Source organism: Hypanus sabinus, chromosome 4, assembly GCF_030144855.1.
Source record: "Hypanus sabinus isolate sHypSab1 chromosome 4, sHypSab1.hap1, whole genome shotgun sequence".
In the NCBI taxonomy this organism is placed as follows: Eukaryota; Metazoa; Chordata; class Chondrichthyes; order Myliobatiformes; family Dasyatidae; genus Hypanus; species Hypanus sabinus.
The window spans coordinates 44,612,743-44,626,399 of NC_082709.1; the positions used below are offsets into that span (position 1 = coordinate 44,612,743).

Consider the following 13,657-nt stretch of genomic DNA (forward strand, 5'->3'; position numbering starts at 1 on the left):
ATTTTACGTGTCTTTTGGATACTTGTTGCAAATGTTTTGAAATTAAGCTACGTTCGTAAAATATTCACACTCAATTAATCCTTTTGTCTTCGAGCACGTACATTTAGAGGAACATCAGTTATGTCATTCTTGTTGAAAGCTAGAAATGCCATCCTGAAGTATTTCTGAGTTGTGTTGTGATATAAAATGATTATATCAGAAAACTACAAGGCTCTTTTGCATATGTTTTGCCAGATATTAATGTTATTAATATATTTTGGCATGGATTAAAGTATATCAATGACTTTATTGGAGCAAATGTGGGAGATAAATATGTTTATAAACATTTTAAGATATTAGTGAATGCATATAACCCTAATCCTTTGACATATGCAGGGCCAGGGAGACTTACTGAAAAATGCTAAGAATGAGGTGCTGGAGAACATGAAACAGATTCATACTGCTTGTATCTCATGTGGACTGAGCAAGTCAGGAAATGAAAGTGCAGAGATGAGTTCCAAGCAAAGTCTTCAGGCAATACAGGAGAAGGAAAATCGAAAGGAGAATCGAACATTTACTTAGTTCCTAAACCAGTCCCAGTGGCTTGTTATGGAGTCAAAATTTTTGCATTTTGGAGATAACAACTCATTTATTTCCCTGGATGATACTGAACATACTATTAGAACCTTTATACAGCATTTGAAAATGCAGCACTAGCTATTCAAAGCACCCAGTTTTATGGTACGTACTACAATAAAATAGTTCAAGGAAAATCATATCAATGTGATATTTCTAACATTCCTGTAACTGCCTTTATTCTTACAATTGTAACTCATTTAAAACTAAAGAAAGCAGCACGGACTGCAAAGTCATGATTGGCATGCACTTTTCTTTATATTTTTCTTCAATAAGTTATATAGGTACCAGCTTTTACATACATTTTAATGTGAAAAAAGAATATTGTACTGTACATTTAGTGTTATGCATCATCATATTTTTCTGCTGTGAAGACTATGAAATATTGCTTTATTTTAAAATGTTATGTAGGTTGAGGTTTGTGTCAAAGTTGTATTGAAACATCATTCTCTATAAACATTTGAAAAATGGAAAAGAGTTTTGTAGATTTGGAAAATATCAACATTAATTCTTAACAAAGGCTTTAATCAAAATAAAGTGGGAAGTTGAATTTACTAGCCAAGCAGGATGGGGTTGTTGGCTTTTGACAGATACAAATAGTAACAATAAAATTTTCAGTTATTCTCCTGAAATGTTGAAGAAGGGGACCATCTGCAATGTTGTATGTCCTTTCAATTTATTTGCAGGCCCACTGGTTTCTCTTAGAAATTTACATACCATGGGCACCACGGTAGCCTGGCAATTGGTGCAATGCTATTACAGCTCGGGGTGTCAAAAGTTCAGAATTCAATTTCAGTGGCATCTGTAAGGACATTGTACTTTCTCCCTGTGGCTTTCCTGCTGGTGCTCTAGTTTCCTCCCACAGTCCAAAGACGTACTGGTTAATAGGTCATTTTAAGTTGTCCTGTGATTAGGCTAGTGTTAAATAGGTGGGTTGCTGGGTGGTGCAGAGAGCCTGTTCTGTGCTATATCTCTAAACAAATAAATAAATATCCCTCGTATGCTTAACCAGTTAGCCGCCAGAGCTATACACAAATCAAAAAGGACCTTAGTTTGATTTTCGTTTGTTTCACCAATAGCCCATCTCAACTGCTGCCTCAGTGTGGGTAAAATTGGCTTTGGTTTGCACTTACCAGTTACCCTTGCTGGACATATGGACAACATGATTTATGTATCCACTGGTGAAATAGCTTGCTCCTTTTCCTTGTTAAACTCAAGAAAGTAAATTTAAAAATTTTGACTGAAATAAGTGCAAGTCTTCAAAAGAAGAAGGAATTCAAAATGGAAAATAGATTGTATGATGTTAACTAATACTAAAACAATATTTTGAAGGTTGCAGAAGCTGACCTTTTTACTGATGTATTATATTTCTAAATAAATGATTTCTTCAAAGGGGTAAGAGTTTATCATGATTATTCATGATAGGAACAATATAGACCATGGTGAAATGGGAAGGCTATCAATTTATATACACTATACAGGCAATTCCCATATTACTGGGATGGAAGGAAGTGGGAGGTGGGGCTTGCGTTCCATATCATGCTATTTCATAATGCAAAGCTGCATTGTCTACATGTGTTCAGAAACTTGAATTGAAAAAAAAAGTTAAAACTGGAGACGGCCTATCCACTGATATCTAATATAAGCCTACAGATTCTCACAGTTACCTGGACTATTCCTTTTCCCACCCTGTCTCTTGAAAAAATGCTATCCCCTTCTCACAATTCCTCTGTCTCCACTGCATCTGCTCTCAGGCTAAGGCTTTTCATTCCAGGACAAAAGAGATATCCTCCTTTTATAAACAAAGGGGCTTCCCTTCTTCCACCATCAACTCTGCTCTCAAACACATCTCTCCCATTTCCCGCACATCTGCCTTCACCCCATCCGCCCACCACCCCACTCGGGATAGGGTTCCCCTTGTCCTCACCTACCACCCCACCAACCTCCAGGTCCAACGTATAATTCTCCGTAATTTCCGCCACCTCCAATAGGATCCCACTACCAAGCTCATCTTTCCCTCCCCCCCTCTTTCTGCTTTCTGCAGGGATCGCTCCCTACTCAACTCCCTTATCCATTCATCCCCCCCACCCCCCATCCCTTCCCACCAATCTCCCTCCTGGCACTTATCCTTGCAAGCGGAACAAGTTCTACACCTGCCCTTACACTTCCTCCCTCACCACCATTCAAGGCCCTAGACAGTCCTTCCAGGTGAGGCGATACTTCACCTGTGAGTTGGCTGGTGTGGTATACTGCGTCCGGTGCTCCATATGTGGCCTTTTATATATTGGTGAGACCTGACGCAGACTGGGAGACCGTTTCACTGAACACTACGCTCTGTCCGCCAGAGAAAGCAGGATCTCCCAGTGGCCACACAATTTAATTCTACATCCCATTCCCATTCTGATATGTCTATCCATGGCCTCCTCTACTGTCAAGATGAAGCCACAGTCAGGTTGGAGGATCAACACCTTATATACCGGCTGGGTAGCCTCCAACCTGATGGCATGAACATTGACTTCTCTAACTTCCGTTAATGCCCCTCCTCCCCTTCTTACCCCATCCCTGATATATTTAGTTTTTATTTGTTCCCTTGCCTTTTTTTCTTTCTCTCTCTGCCCATCACTCTGCCTGTTCTCCATCTCCCTTTGGTGTTCCTCTCCCCCTTTCTTTCTCCCTCTGCCTCCCGTCCCCTTCTCTAGCTCTGTATTCCTTTTGCCTATCACCTTTCTGGCTCTCAGTTTCACCCCAACCCCTCCTGTCTTCTCCTATCATTTTGCATTTCCCCTCCCCCTCCTACTTTCAAATCTCTTACTATCTTTCCTTTCAGTTAGTCCTGACGAAGGGTCTTGGCCCAAAATGTCGACATTGCTTCTCCCTTTAGATGCTGCCTGGCCTGCTGTGTTCCACCAGCATTTTGTGTGTGTTGCTTAATTTTTGTTTATTTACTTTTTAAATGAGAGTGAATTGTATTCCATATTTTAATATTTTGGGTAGGGATTTGTGAATTCAGTAAGGTGAGTTTCTGTTATCCAAACAGTGGTAATACAGGGGTCACCTATACCATATACATGTAATAGAAAGCTTTTTCTTCCATGGCTTCATAGCTGCATTGGCATATTAAGCTATCAAAGACTGAACCAACCCCACAGTAGGATTTGTAGTTATGTTTTTTCCTTTAGACCAGCATATTCCGGTCAGTTATTAGAAGATGCTGGAAATACTCATCAAATCAGGCTGCATCTGTGGGAAGTGAAAAAAAAATGATATTTCACAATAAGAGCTAATGTCCTTTATTGGCCTGAAACATTAACTCAGTTTCTTAGTCTATAGATACTGCCTGATCAATTTGGAGTTTCTAGCCTTTCATTTTCTTATTCCAATTTTGGTTTGTTGTCCAATAGAAGTCATAGTGAATGTCAGACAATAGATTACCCTCATATCGATTGTTGCTGGTGCAATTTGTGATGATTTTTATGGTCTTGAACTGCCTTCTATAACAAAATTAGATACGTAATTGTGTGTTGAAAGATTTCGTTAATGATAGATTGCATATGATGTTCTGGTTCACTTATCCAGACTGAGCTACACAGCTGAAATGCCTTGCACTTAATCAGAAATACTTTGCACCCATGTGCTTTCATGGGTCTGATGAAAAATTCAGCTTGATAGGGGGTGAGGATCATGGGGAAATTAATCTGGGAATGTACCTCTGATACCTCTAGCCTGAAGGCAAATAAAATTAATCCATATTTCCCTGAACCTGAGAATTTGATGCAGTTTTTAACTGCACTCAGTCTAAAACAGCTCCCTGTTCTTGCTTGAAGGAATGCCATAAAAAAAAGCCATAATTTCATTAATGGTTTACTATTTTCCAGCAAAAGAATTATTTTCTGGTATATAACCAATACTGACCAATTTACGTAAACCATTTCCCTTTTAAACAATCTCAGTTAAACCATCTTGGCCTTGAAATTGGCACTCTATTATTCAGAACTAAATGATACTGTGTTCCTGTTTATATGAATCAGTTTTGGACACCCTGTACGAAAGTTGTGAAATTGTGTTGTTACAAGAAATTTGGTCTTGCATTTCAATTACTGCAGGTATGACAAATAAGCAACCCATGTAATCAGAGGAGATGGAATAGTTGTCCGTCCACCACTCCCCTTCCCACCAACGCAGGGCCCGAACAACCATATCCCGTGAAGCAGTGATTCACTTGTAGTTCTTTCAGTTGAATATACTGCGTTCATTGTTCACAGTATGGCTTCTGCTATGTTGGAGAAACTAAATACAGATCAGGTGTTCGCTTTGCAGAGCACCTGCACTCAATTTGCAGGGATGATCCTCAGTTTCCTGTTGCATGCCACTTCAACTCTCACTTCCACTCCTTTTGTAACCTGTTTGTGAGACCCAATATGAAATAGTAGAAATAACTCCTCTCAAGGCAATTTGTAACAATTCTGGAATGAACACTGAATTCTTAAGTAAACTGGTCTTAATTGATTCCCATTATCGTGCTAGTGTTTCTGTCTAACACAGTTTCTTTAAAATGTCTGTCTACATTTTAATGTCTATCTACATGGTTAGTATCATGCTCCTTATCACCTGATCTATTTTAATCTATCTTCACATGGGCTTTTGCCCTACAACTCGCTCTTTCCCCCAGTTCTGAAAACCACCCACTCTCCCTAGTGCCATCCTTCCTCCAGTTCTGAGAAAGGGTTAATGACCTGAAACAATGGCTGGCTTCTTTTTCCACAATTGTTGCTCAACTAACTTGAGTTCTTCCAATGTTTCTGTTCAGTATGAGAATGATGTTCTGTGGCACATAAAGTGTTTCGTAATCTGTAGTGCAGGTATCTTTGGAGCATTTGTAGCTGAAACTAAAACTTCACTACAAATGTGCTGTTGAACAAATGTGTTAGTCACTTCATACTTCAGTTGCTGTTGCAGGGATGAGGGATGTCAGGCAGCATGGTAGCTTAGCAGTTACTGCGATGCAATTACTGCGCCAGTGACCCAGGTTCAGTTCCCCCACAGTCTGTAAGGAGTTTGTATGTTCTTCCCATGACTGCATTCATTTTCTCTGGGTGCTCCAGTTTCCTCCCATATTTCAAGATGTATGGGTTGGTAGGTTAATTGGTCACATGGGTGTAATTAAGCATTGTGGGCTCATTGGGTAGAAAGGACTGTTACTGTGTTGTATTTTGAAACAAATATTGAGTGAAGTGCATCAACATTTTTCCAATTATAATCTCAGGCAGGGGTGTGCCTGCTTGTGTACTGCTCCATTTCTCAATAACAATATTTTAACATTGCTAAAGTCGGAGAGGGCAGAGACGTCTTTGACATTTTGAGGTCAGAATTTAAGCTATGCACTTGTTTCTGGAGGGTTAGATGTCAAGGTAATTGTCTTTCTAAACTTCCAAGACCTCATACAATTCCCAATTGTGTGATAATTATAATCAATACAAATTAACATTTGCTCCACAACTTTTGAGTTATCATTGATACCCACTTGTACGAGGAGAAGAATTTCTTTTGAACAGAGATCATCAGACAGAGCAGGCATCTAAACTTACTTTGAATGACAGTTTTCATGTACGTGTTTCAGGGATCCCTTAAAAACACATAATTGGGAGGGTGTCACTCAAATGTTTGCTTGCATGTGGCCATGAGAAAATGTTCAATCACAAATCAGAGAAAATCTGCAGATGCTAGAAATCCAAGCAACACACACAAAATGTTGGAGGAACTCAGTGGGCCAGGCAGCATCTATGGAAAAGGGTACAGTCGACATTTCAGGCCGAAATTCTTTGGCAGGATGGCAGAAAATGTTCTCACACTTTGCGCATTGTGTTTGGGGAGTACACGTGATTCTCTGCTTCAATCTCTGACAACTGTCTTATCTTAGTAGGTATGTTGCAAAGAGGGGTAGTTCTCGGAGGGTAAGGGATAATATCTTGTTTCATGGCTGCTCATTCCTAAAACGCTTTGGTTAATGTAACACGATGCTTATAGAGAACAGATTAATTCGTGGGGTCTAGGAAACTCATCTGATGCCCTTAGACTGATTTAAACCAGTCCAGATTATTTTGACCCTAAGAAATTCCAATAGTACTTAACTTGACTCGTCCAGGAACAGGTCCATTTCTTGGGGCATTGCTTTACTCTGCAGACACTTCTTGGTCACTGAGATTATTTAGCAGATTGTTTGTTTTTCTAGATTCCAGCATCTGCAGTCTTCCTTATCCATCTCTTGGGTTCTAAGAGTTTTGTGGGAAATGCTCCTGGTGCCCTCAGTGGGAATTCTAGTGTCCACATGGCCCCAAAGGTAATATCCAGTATTTGTTGGGGGGGGGGGTCATCTGTTATATCCTCCAAAATTCACCATCAGAAGGCTCAGTATTGCCTTGCAGGCTGAGTTTGTGCAATGGGGAAAGAGAGAAAACAGAGGCAGAACAAGGGGGATACTGAGGAAGTGTGGTGGAGGAGCTCGTGAGACTGTGGTCTTCAAGGTGCACCAGAAGACTTTGAAATTTCCAGAGACAGCAATGAAGATGCCTTTGCATCAGCTGGTTTTGAGATTCAATAACCACGGTTTCACGGCGAGGAGATTCTGTGTGACTCAGACTCTGTGTTTCAAGTGCAGGAGATCCTACTCCCTGTCACTTCTAGAAGTATCTGCAAGAAATGATGCACCAGGCTGACCATAACAGAGAAACAATCTTCACCAAAGAACAGACCACTCCAGCTGGCTGGTGAATTATGGAAAAAATCACTTTGCTACATTAGAAATAATTCTCAGCATTAAGAAGTAAAAAAATCTAAGTGTTTACAACTCAAACAAAGGCAAATATAGGAGATAATATATGTTAAGATGTAGGAGAGTATGTATTAATGCCAAGACCTTAATCTTGTTGACATACCGAGGGATCTTGAGGCCCAACTCCATAGCTCCCTGAAAGTGGCTACCTAGGTTGATAGGGTGGTAAAGGATGCATATGGCATGCTTGCCTTTATTAGTCAAAGAAATCAGTTCAAGAGTCTATGTTGCAGCTTTATACTAAAAATCTAATTAGGCCACATCTGGAGTTTTGCATTCAGTTCTGGTCTCCCCATTATAGGAACGATTTTGAGGCTTTGGAAAGATTGAAGAAAAGGTTTACTGGGTTGTTGCCTGGATTAAAGGGCACATATAATAATGAGTTCAACTTCAATTATTTTCTCTGGAGTGGCAGAGGCTGAAAGGAGAAGTAAAAGAGGTCTATAAGTGTTGTATGAAAGGAGAAAAGGTTAGCGCTCTCCTTGATAAGGATAGAAGGAACCCTAGTGGCCTTACAACACACAAATGGTTAAGGCATTGCCATCTACTTAGTGGCATCTAACCATGTTTTTGAAGAGTGCTTAATATACTCTATGAAAAGTCTGGAAGCTCTGATAGTGCTATTCTGTCACTGGATATCGAGAAAGCTTTTGACAGAGTGGAATGGCAATATTTGTTTAAAGTTTTAGAAAGATTTGGTATAGGGGGGAAATTTTTACGATGGATACAGCTTCTTTATTCTAATCCACAGGGTGAAATTTTAACTAATGGGCTTTTTTCAGCACCTTTCAAACTCCAAAGGGGAACAAGACAGGGATGTCCTCTATCTCCCCTCCTGTTCATCCTGGCCATTGAACCGCTTGCTAAGGCAATTTGAAAAGAGGCTACCATAGCAGGAATAACTATAGGAGATATAGAACATCACATAGCCCTGTACGTGGATGATGTAATTTTGTTTTGTTCGAACTTGAAACAAATATTACCTGCCTTAACTGACCTGATAAGTACTTTTGGTACTTTTGCAGGCTTTAAAATACACAACAATAAATCTGTAATATTATTCATGGATAAAAATGAGAGACTCAGTCCCTCATTTCAAACTCCATTCATGGTGTCAGTACAGGGTTTTACTTATTTGGGTGTTCAAATCAGTCCTACTATTGATGAAATTATCCCAACTAATTATAATCCTCTCACAGACTCAATTATTCAACTTATAAACAGATGGTCGAAATTGCCTATATCTCTGATTGGACACATAAACATTCTAAAAATGTCAATTTTACCTAAGTTCCTGTACCTTTTTCAATCTATCCCACTTTCTCCTCTATCATCTTTCTTTTATTTATTAAAGAAAGTTTTTTCTAACTTTATCTGGAATAATAGACATCCAAGACTCAGGCTTTCTCTATTATATTTGCCGTATGATAGAGGCGGCCTACAGCTGCCAAATCTTATATGGTATTTTTGGGTGGCCCAAATTAGAGCAGGAATGTTCTACTTTGTTAAGGATCACTCTCCTACTTGGGTCTCAATGGAATCCCAGTCGATCAATATCCCTGTAGATCTTTATTTGTATTCAGCAGAAAAAACTGATTAAATGAACTAAAAATCCTTTTTTAAAAAATACAATTATGATTTGGCATGATGCTGTTGCATATTTAGCAGAGACATCACAGTTATCCCAGTTTACCCCCATCTTTGGTAATGATGGCTTTAGGCCGGGCAGAGCAGACCCTGGTTTTAAAACTTGGGTGACCCCAGGCATAGTAAAGGTGTCTGATCTTTATAAAGGTGATACATTTATGTCATTTGAAGAACTCAAGGCCACATACGGAATTCCAACAAAACACTTTTTTAAATACCTTCAGTTGTGAAGTTTTATTATGTCCAGGCAAGGTTACAGTTCGAAACTCCCTCCTTTATCTACCCTAGAAGACATCACTCTGAACTTATCTGAAGCTAGGGGACATGTTTCTGTACTATACAATTTATTTGCAAGCAAATGCAAAGAGTCATCGAATAACATGCTTCAAGCATGGAGAATTGATTTGAATGAGAATCTATCTCAAAAAGAATGGTCAGAATTACAATATAAGTGGATAACCAGACAGTACATTACTCCAGTCAGATTGCATCATTTTAACCCCAACATTCCAGACATTAACATTGCATTAAATGTAACCATCAAAAGGGATCTCTGTTTCATTGTATGTGGGAGTGCCCCTGGATAATTTGTTTCTGGAAGAAGGTGCTGGATTTGATTAGTCAGATTATTGGGAAAAAGGTGCCCCTCAGTCCTAAATTATGTATTCTGAATATTGATCCAAATGACTTTGTGACCTTCAAAAATGTAAGGTCTCTGCTTAACATATGTTTTTTGGAAGCTAAACGCTGCATAACCTATTCATGGAAGAAACCATCAACCAGTGGACTCTCACAATGGTTGAAAGGAATGACTTCTTATCTTGCTCTGGAAAAGATAAGCTACATTACAAAAAACAAACTTGACAAATTTCGAGAAATATGGAACATTTTTTACAAGTTCCTGAAGAATAATGTTCAAGATGTTGAAAGTAATGAACTGAGTTGACTTTTTTTTTTACGGTGGGATGGTTGCGTCTTTTTTTTGATATATATTTTTTTCTTTTGTTTTCCAATTTTTTTTCCTTCAACTTTGTTATATTTTCAACTTATGAATGATATATAGTTTTTTTTATTCCGTAAAAGAAATAAACAGATGTTTTTTTAAAAAAAAAGAGGTTTATAAGGTTATGAGAGGCATAGAAAGAGTAGTGTCTTTTTTCCCAGGGTTGAAATGTCTAATACCATGGGGTATGCATTTAAGGTAAGAAGGTTTAAGTTGAAAGTAGATGTGCAGGGCAAGATTTTTTTTCTATATACTCAGTGTAGTAGGTGCCTGGAGTGTGCTGCCAAAGGTGGAGGTAGTGGTTCTTAGACAGACACATGAATGTGGAAGAAATTGAAGGATATGGACACTGTATAGGCAGAAGGGGTTAGTTTAAGTGGGCATTTGATTATTAATTTAAATAGTTTGCCAAAAAATTGTAGGTTGCAGGGCCTAATCATGTGTTGTACTGTTCTATGTTCTATATATTTTTCATCCATAAATGTGCTTGTAAGGATCTCGCAACAGACCCAGTGGAATCAATCAAATATTAAGGTGAGCCACATATGTATTAAAGTTTTGGAAGCTGCAGTTGGACTGTCTACCTCAGTGCTGGCTCAAGCAGGAAGGCTTTAATTCTTTCTCAATAGTCACTGCATGTCTTTTCATAGGGAGACTCTAGATGTCGGAATATAGAGCAGCACAAAAGGCGTTGGAAGAACTCAGTGGGTTAGACAGCATGTATGGAGGGAAATGGACAGTCAGCGTTTCACCTGTACTTCATTCTTATACAGTTTGTCACCATATAGTGTTGCAGGATTAAGTCCAGAGGAATTTCTTAACAGAAGGATCACCAAAGTGTGAGACTTCATAATATTCCTTGACCTTGACAAATAGATGGTGGTGTGAGGAAGATTTTGACACAAACAAAGTAGGTACCCAAATCTAAAAAAAAATGAAAACTGCAAGTCTCTGAACAATCTTGGACAATTTTACTGTCTACTTCCCAAACCTAGACTTGTTCATAGATTTGCTTCTGACTGCATCATTAAACAAAAGGTTCAAGGGAAGAGTCAAAATGAAGGCTGTCCATTTCATCAAAGCATGACAACTTCCCATTTGTCAGTGATGCTTAATATGAATTTATATGTGTGAAAAGTACAACTGGGAAGAGATATTGGATAGATATGTACTCAATATAATATAAGTAATATTTGATTTAGTTTTGGCTGATTACCTGGCCACCAGATGCAATTGTCTCTAAAACTCCAGATCAATATAGAAACATAGAAAATAGGTGCAGGAGTAGGCCATTCGGCCCTTCGAGCCTGCACCGCCACTTAGTATGATCATGGCTGATCATCCAACTCAGAACCCTGTAGCTGCTTTCTCACCACACACCCTGATCCCTTTAGCCACAAGGGCCATATCTAATTTCCTCTTAAATATAGCCAATGAACCGGACTCAACTGTTTCCTGTGGCAGAGAATTCCACAGATTCATCACTCCCTGTGTGAAGAAGTTTTTCCTCATCTCGGTCCTAAAAGGCTTCCCCTTTAACCTTAAACTGTGACCCCTAGTTCTGGACTTCCTCAATATCGGAAACAATCTTCCTGCATCTAACCTGTACAATCCCTTTAGAATTTTATACTTTTCAATAAGATCCCCCCTCAATCTTCTAAATTCCAGTGAGTATAAGCCTAGTCAATCTAGTCTTTCTACATATGAAAGTCGTGCCATCCCAGGAATCAATCTGGTGAACCTTCTCTGTACTCTCTCTATGGCAAGAATGTCTTTCCTCAGATTAGGGGACCAAAACTGCACATAATATTCTAGGTGCGGTCTCACCTAGGCCTTGTACAACTGCAATAGAATTGTCTAGGAAAGACCTGGAGCATGATCTTTGGGAAGCATTAGAGGAACCGTGAAATAATAGGGCAAGGAAGAAAATTCACAGGCTCATATAATAAAAAATAAGAGCTACTGACAACTGATCACCTTGCCAGCATATGTCAGAAAATTCACTCTATCTCTACTCCAGTTCAGTCTGGTTGCTGAAGAGAATATTACAGCCCTTTCACACGTTAAACAGGGGCTGCTTTTTATGCATATCTTTTATGCATAAAGGTTATCCAGGCAAAGTCTATGACACTGTGCAGTGCATTGTCTTCCTAAAGAATCCTTATTCATTCCAACAGTTGATTGAAGTATGTAGGCTGAAATAAATAAGAAAAACAAAATTAAAAAACATAAATCTCACAACATGAAAGTCTGTATAAATTATATTATGATGGATAGTTCCATCATGGCACTAGCCTCCCCAGCATCCAGGGCATCATCAAGAAGCGATGTTTCAAAAAGGCAGCATCCATTATTAGGGACCTCCATCACCTAGGACATGCCCTTTTCTCATTGTAACCATCAGGGAGGAAGTACAAGAACCTGAAGATACACACTGAACAATTCAGGAACAGCTTTTTCCTCTCTGCCATCAGATTTCTGAATTGACATTAAACTCATGAACACTACCTCACTACTTTTTTTTTGCACTACTTATTTAACTTTATATACTATTTACTGTAATTCACAGTTTTTAGTATTTCATTTCACAGCTTGTCACACCAGACAGTCAGCCGTTCTTGTCTGGCGCGTAGTGTCAGGATTGGTCTCCTGTCGGATTAACCGGGTCACGGTATGAACATTCCTGACTTGACCCTTGTTTCTTATGAGGCTGAGTGTCTAGCTTGATGCTCAACCCGGCACGGACGGATATTATGTACTGCAATATACTGCTGCCGCATATAACAAATTCCACGACATATACCGGTGATATTAAACTTGATTCTGATCAACTGTCCACTCTTGTGTCCTCCTTTTACAGCCTCCTTGTTGGTTCTGCCACTTCTCTGAACTGCTTTTCCATGTCTGCAACAAAGCACATGCTCTTTCATTGGCAATGTTTGCAGATAGCCACACTGGGAGAAATTGAAAAGCTCCACAGCAGGAGATCCACCCTACTGATGATCCACTGCAGTTGCCTGGCAGTAGTCTGAAGCAGCTAGTTGTGGGCCAAGTGTAAATTCAATACCACAGAATCTGTAGTGGGAATAGAGCTGCTGAGATATTGAGGGTTGAGAGCATCTTGGGGAAGGGCCACAGTGCAGGATCTTCTCCTACTGGAGAGGGAGAGTTGAGGTTGAAGAAAGAAGCAGTATACCACCCCAGAGTACCACATTAGTGGCAGCAGTGCTATTGATGTGTACAAATGCAATAGAACAGGACAGAGAGCTTGACTGTGAATCTAAAGAATGAAAAGGCATTGGATAATTTATTCTTGTAAATTTTTAAAATTATGAATAACATTTAGTTTGTTAAATAAAAAAGCACCTTAGAGCTTGCAACATAGTCAATCAAACTCTCCCTGAACTGGGTGTCCGATAGACCCTGAAATCTATGTGATCTCAATTACTCAGCTATCATTACATCTTCCAAACACATGCCAACTAATAAGGCCAATCAACTCATGCATTGTTTTTAGGATGGAGGAGAATTTTCCCATTGTTGTCTTCTCCACTTGGCTACTT

General features: G+C 39.2%; 1 protein-coding gene and 1 non-coding gene across 3 annotated transcripts in view; both read left to right on the forward strand.

The window, feature by feature from the left end:
• LOC132392704 (inactive phospholipase C-like protein 1) overlaps positions 1-13,657 on the forward strand; it is a 296,868-nt gene that overhangs the window by 238,005 nt on the left and 45,206 nt on the right. Inside the window, exon 6 of one of the 2 annotated variants that reach the window (XM_059966959.1) lies at positions 376-2,010. The exons of the other annotated variant lie outside the window; for it this stretch is intronic. Within the exon in view, the coding sequence (XP_059822942.1) occupies positions 376-561 (186 nt within the window). The 3' untranslated portion in view covers positions 562-2,010. Of the gene's footprint in view, positions 1-375; positions 2,011-13,657 lie in introns of those variants that run through there. 2 annotated transcript variants of the gene reach the window in all.
• On the forward strand, positions 7,892-8,018 carry LOC132393615 (U6atac minor spliceosomal RNA). The gene has a single exon (XR_009512005.1). It is a non-coding gene; the product is annotated as a U6atac minor spliceosomal RNA (small nuclear RNA).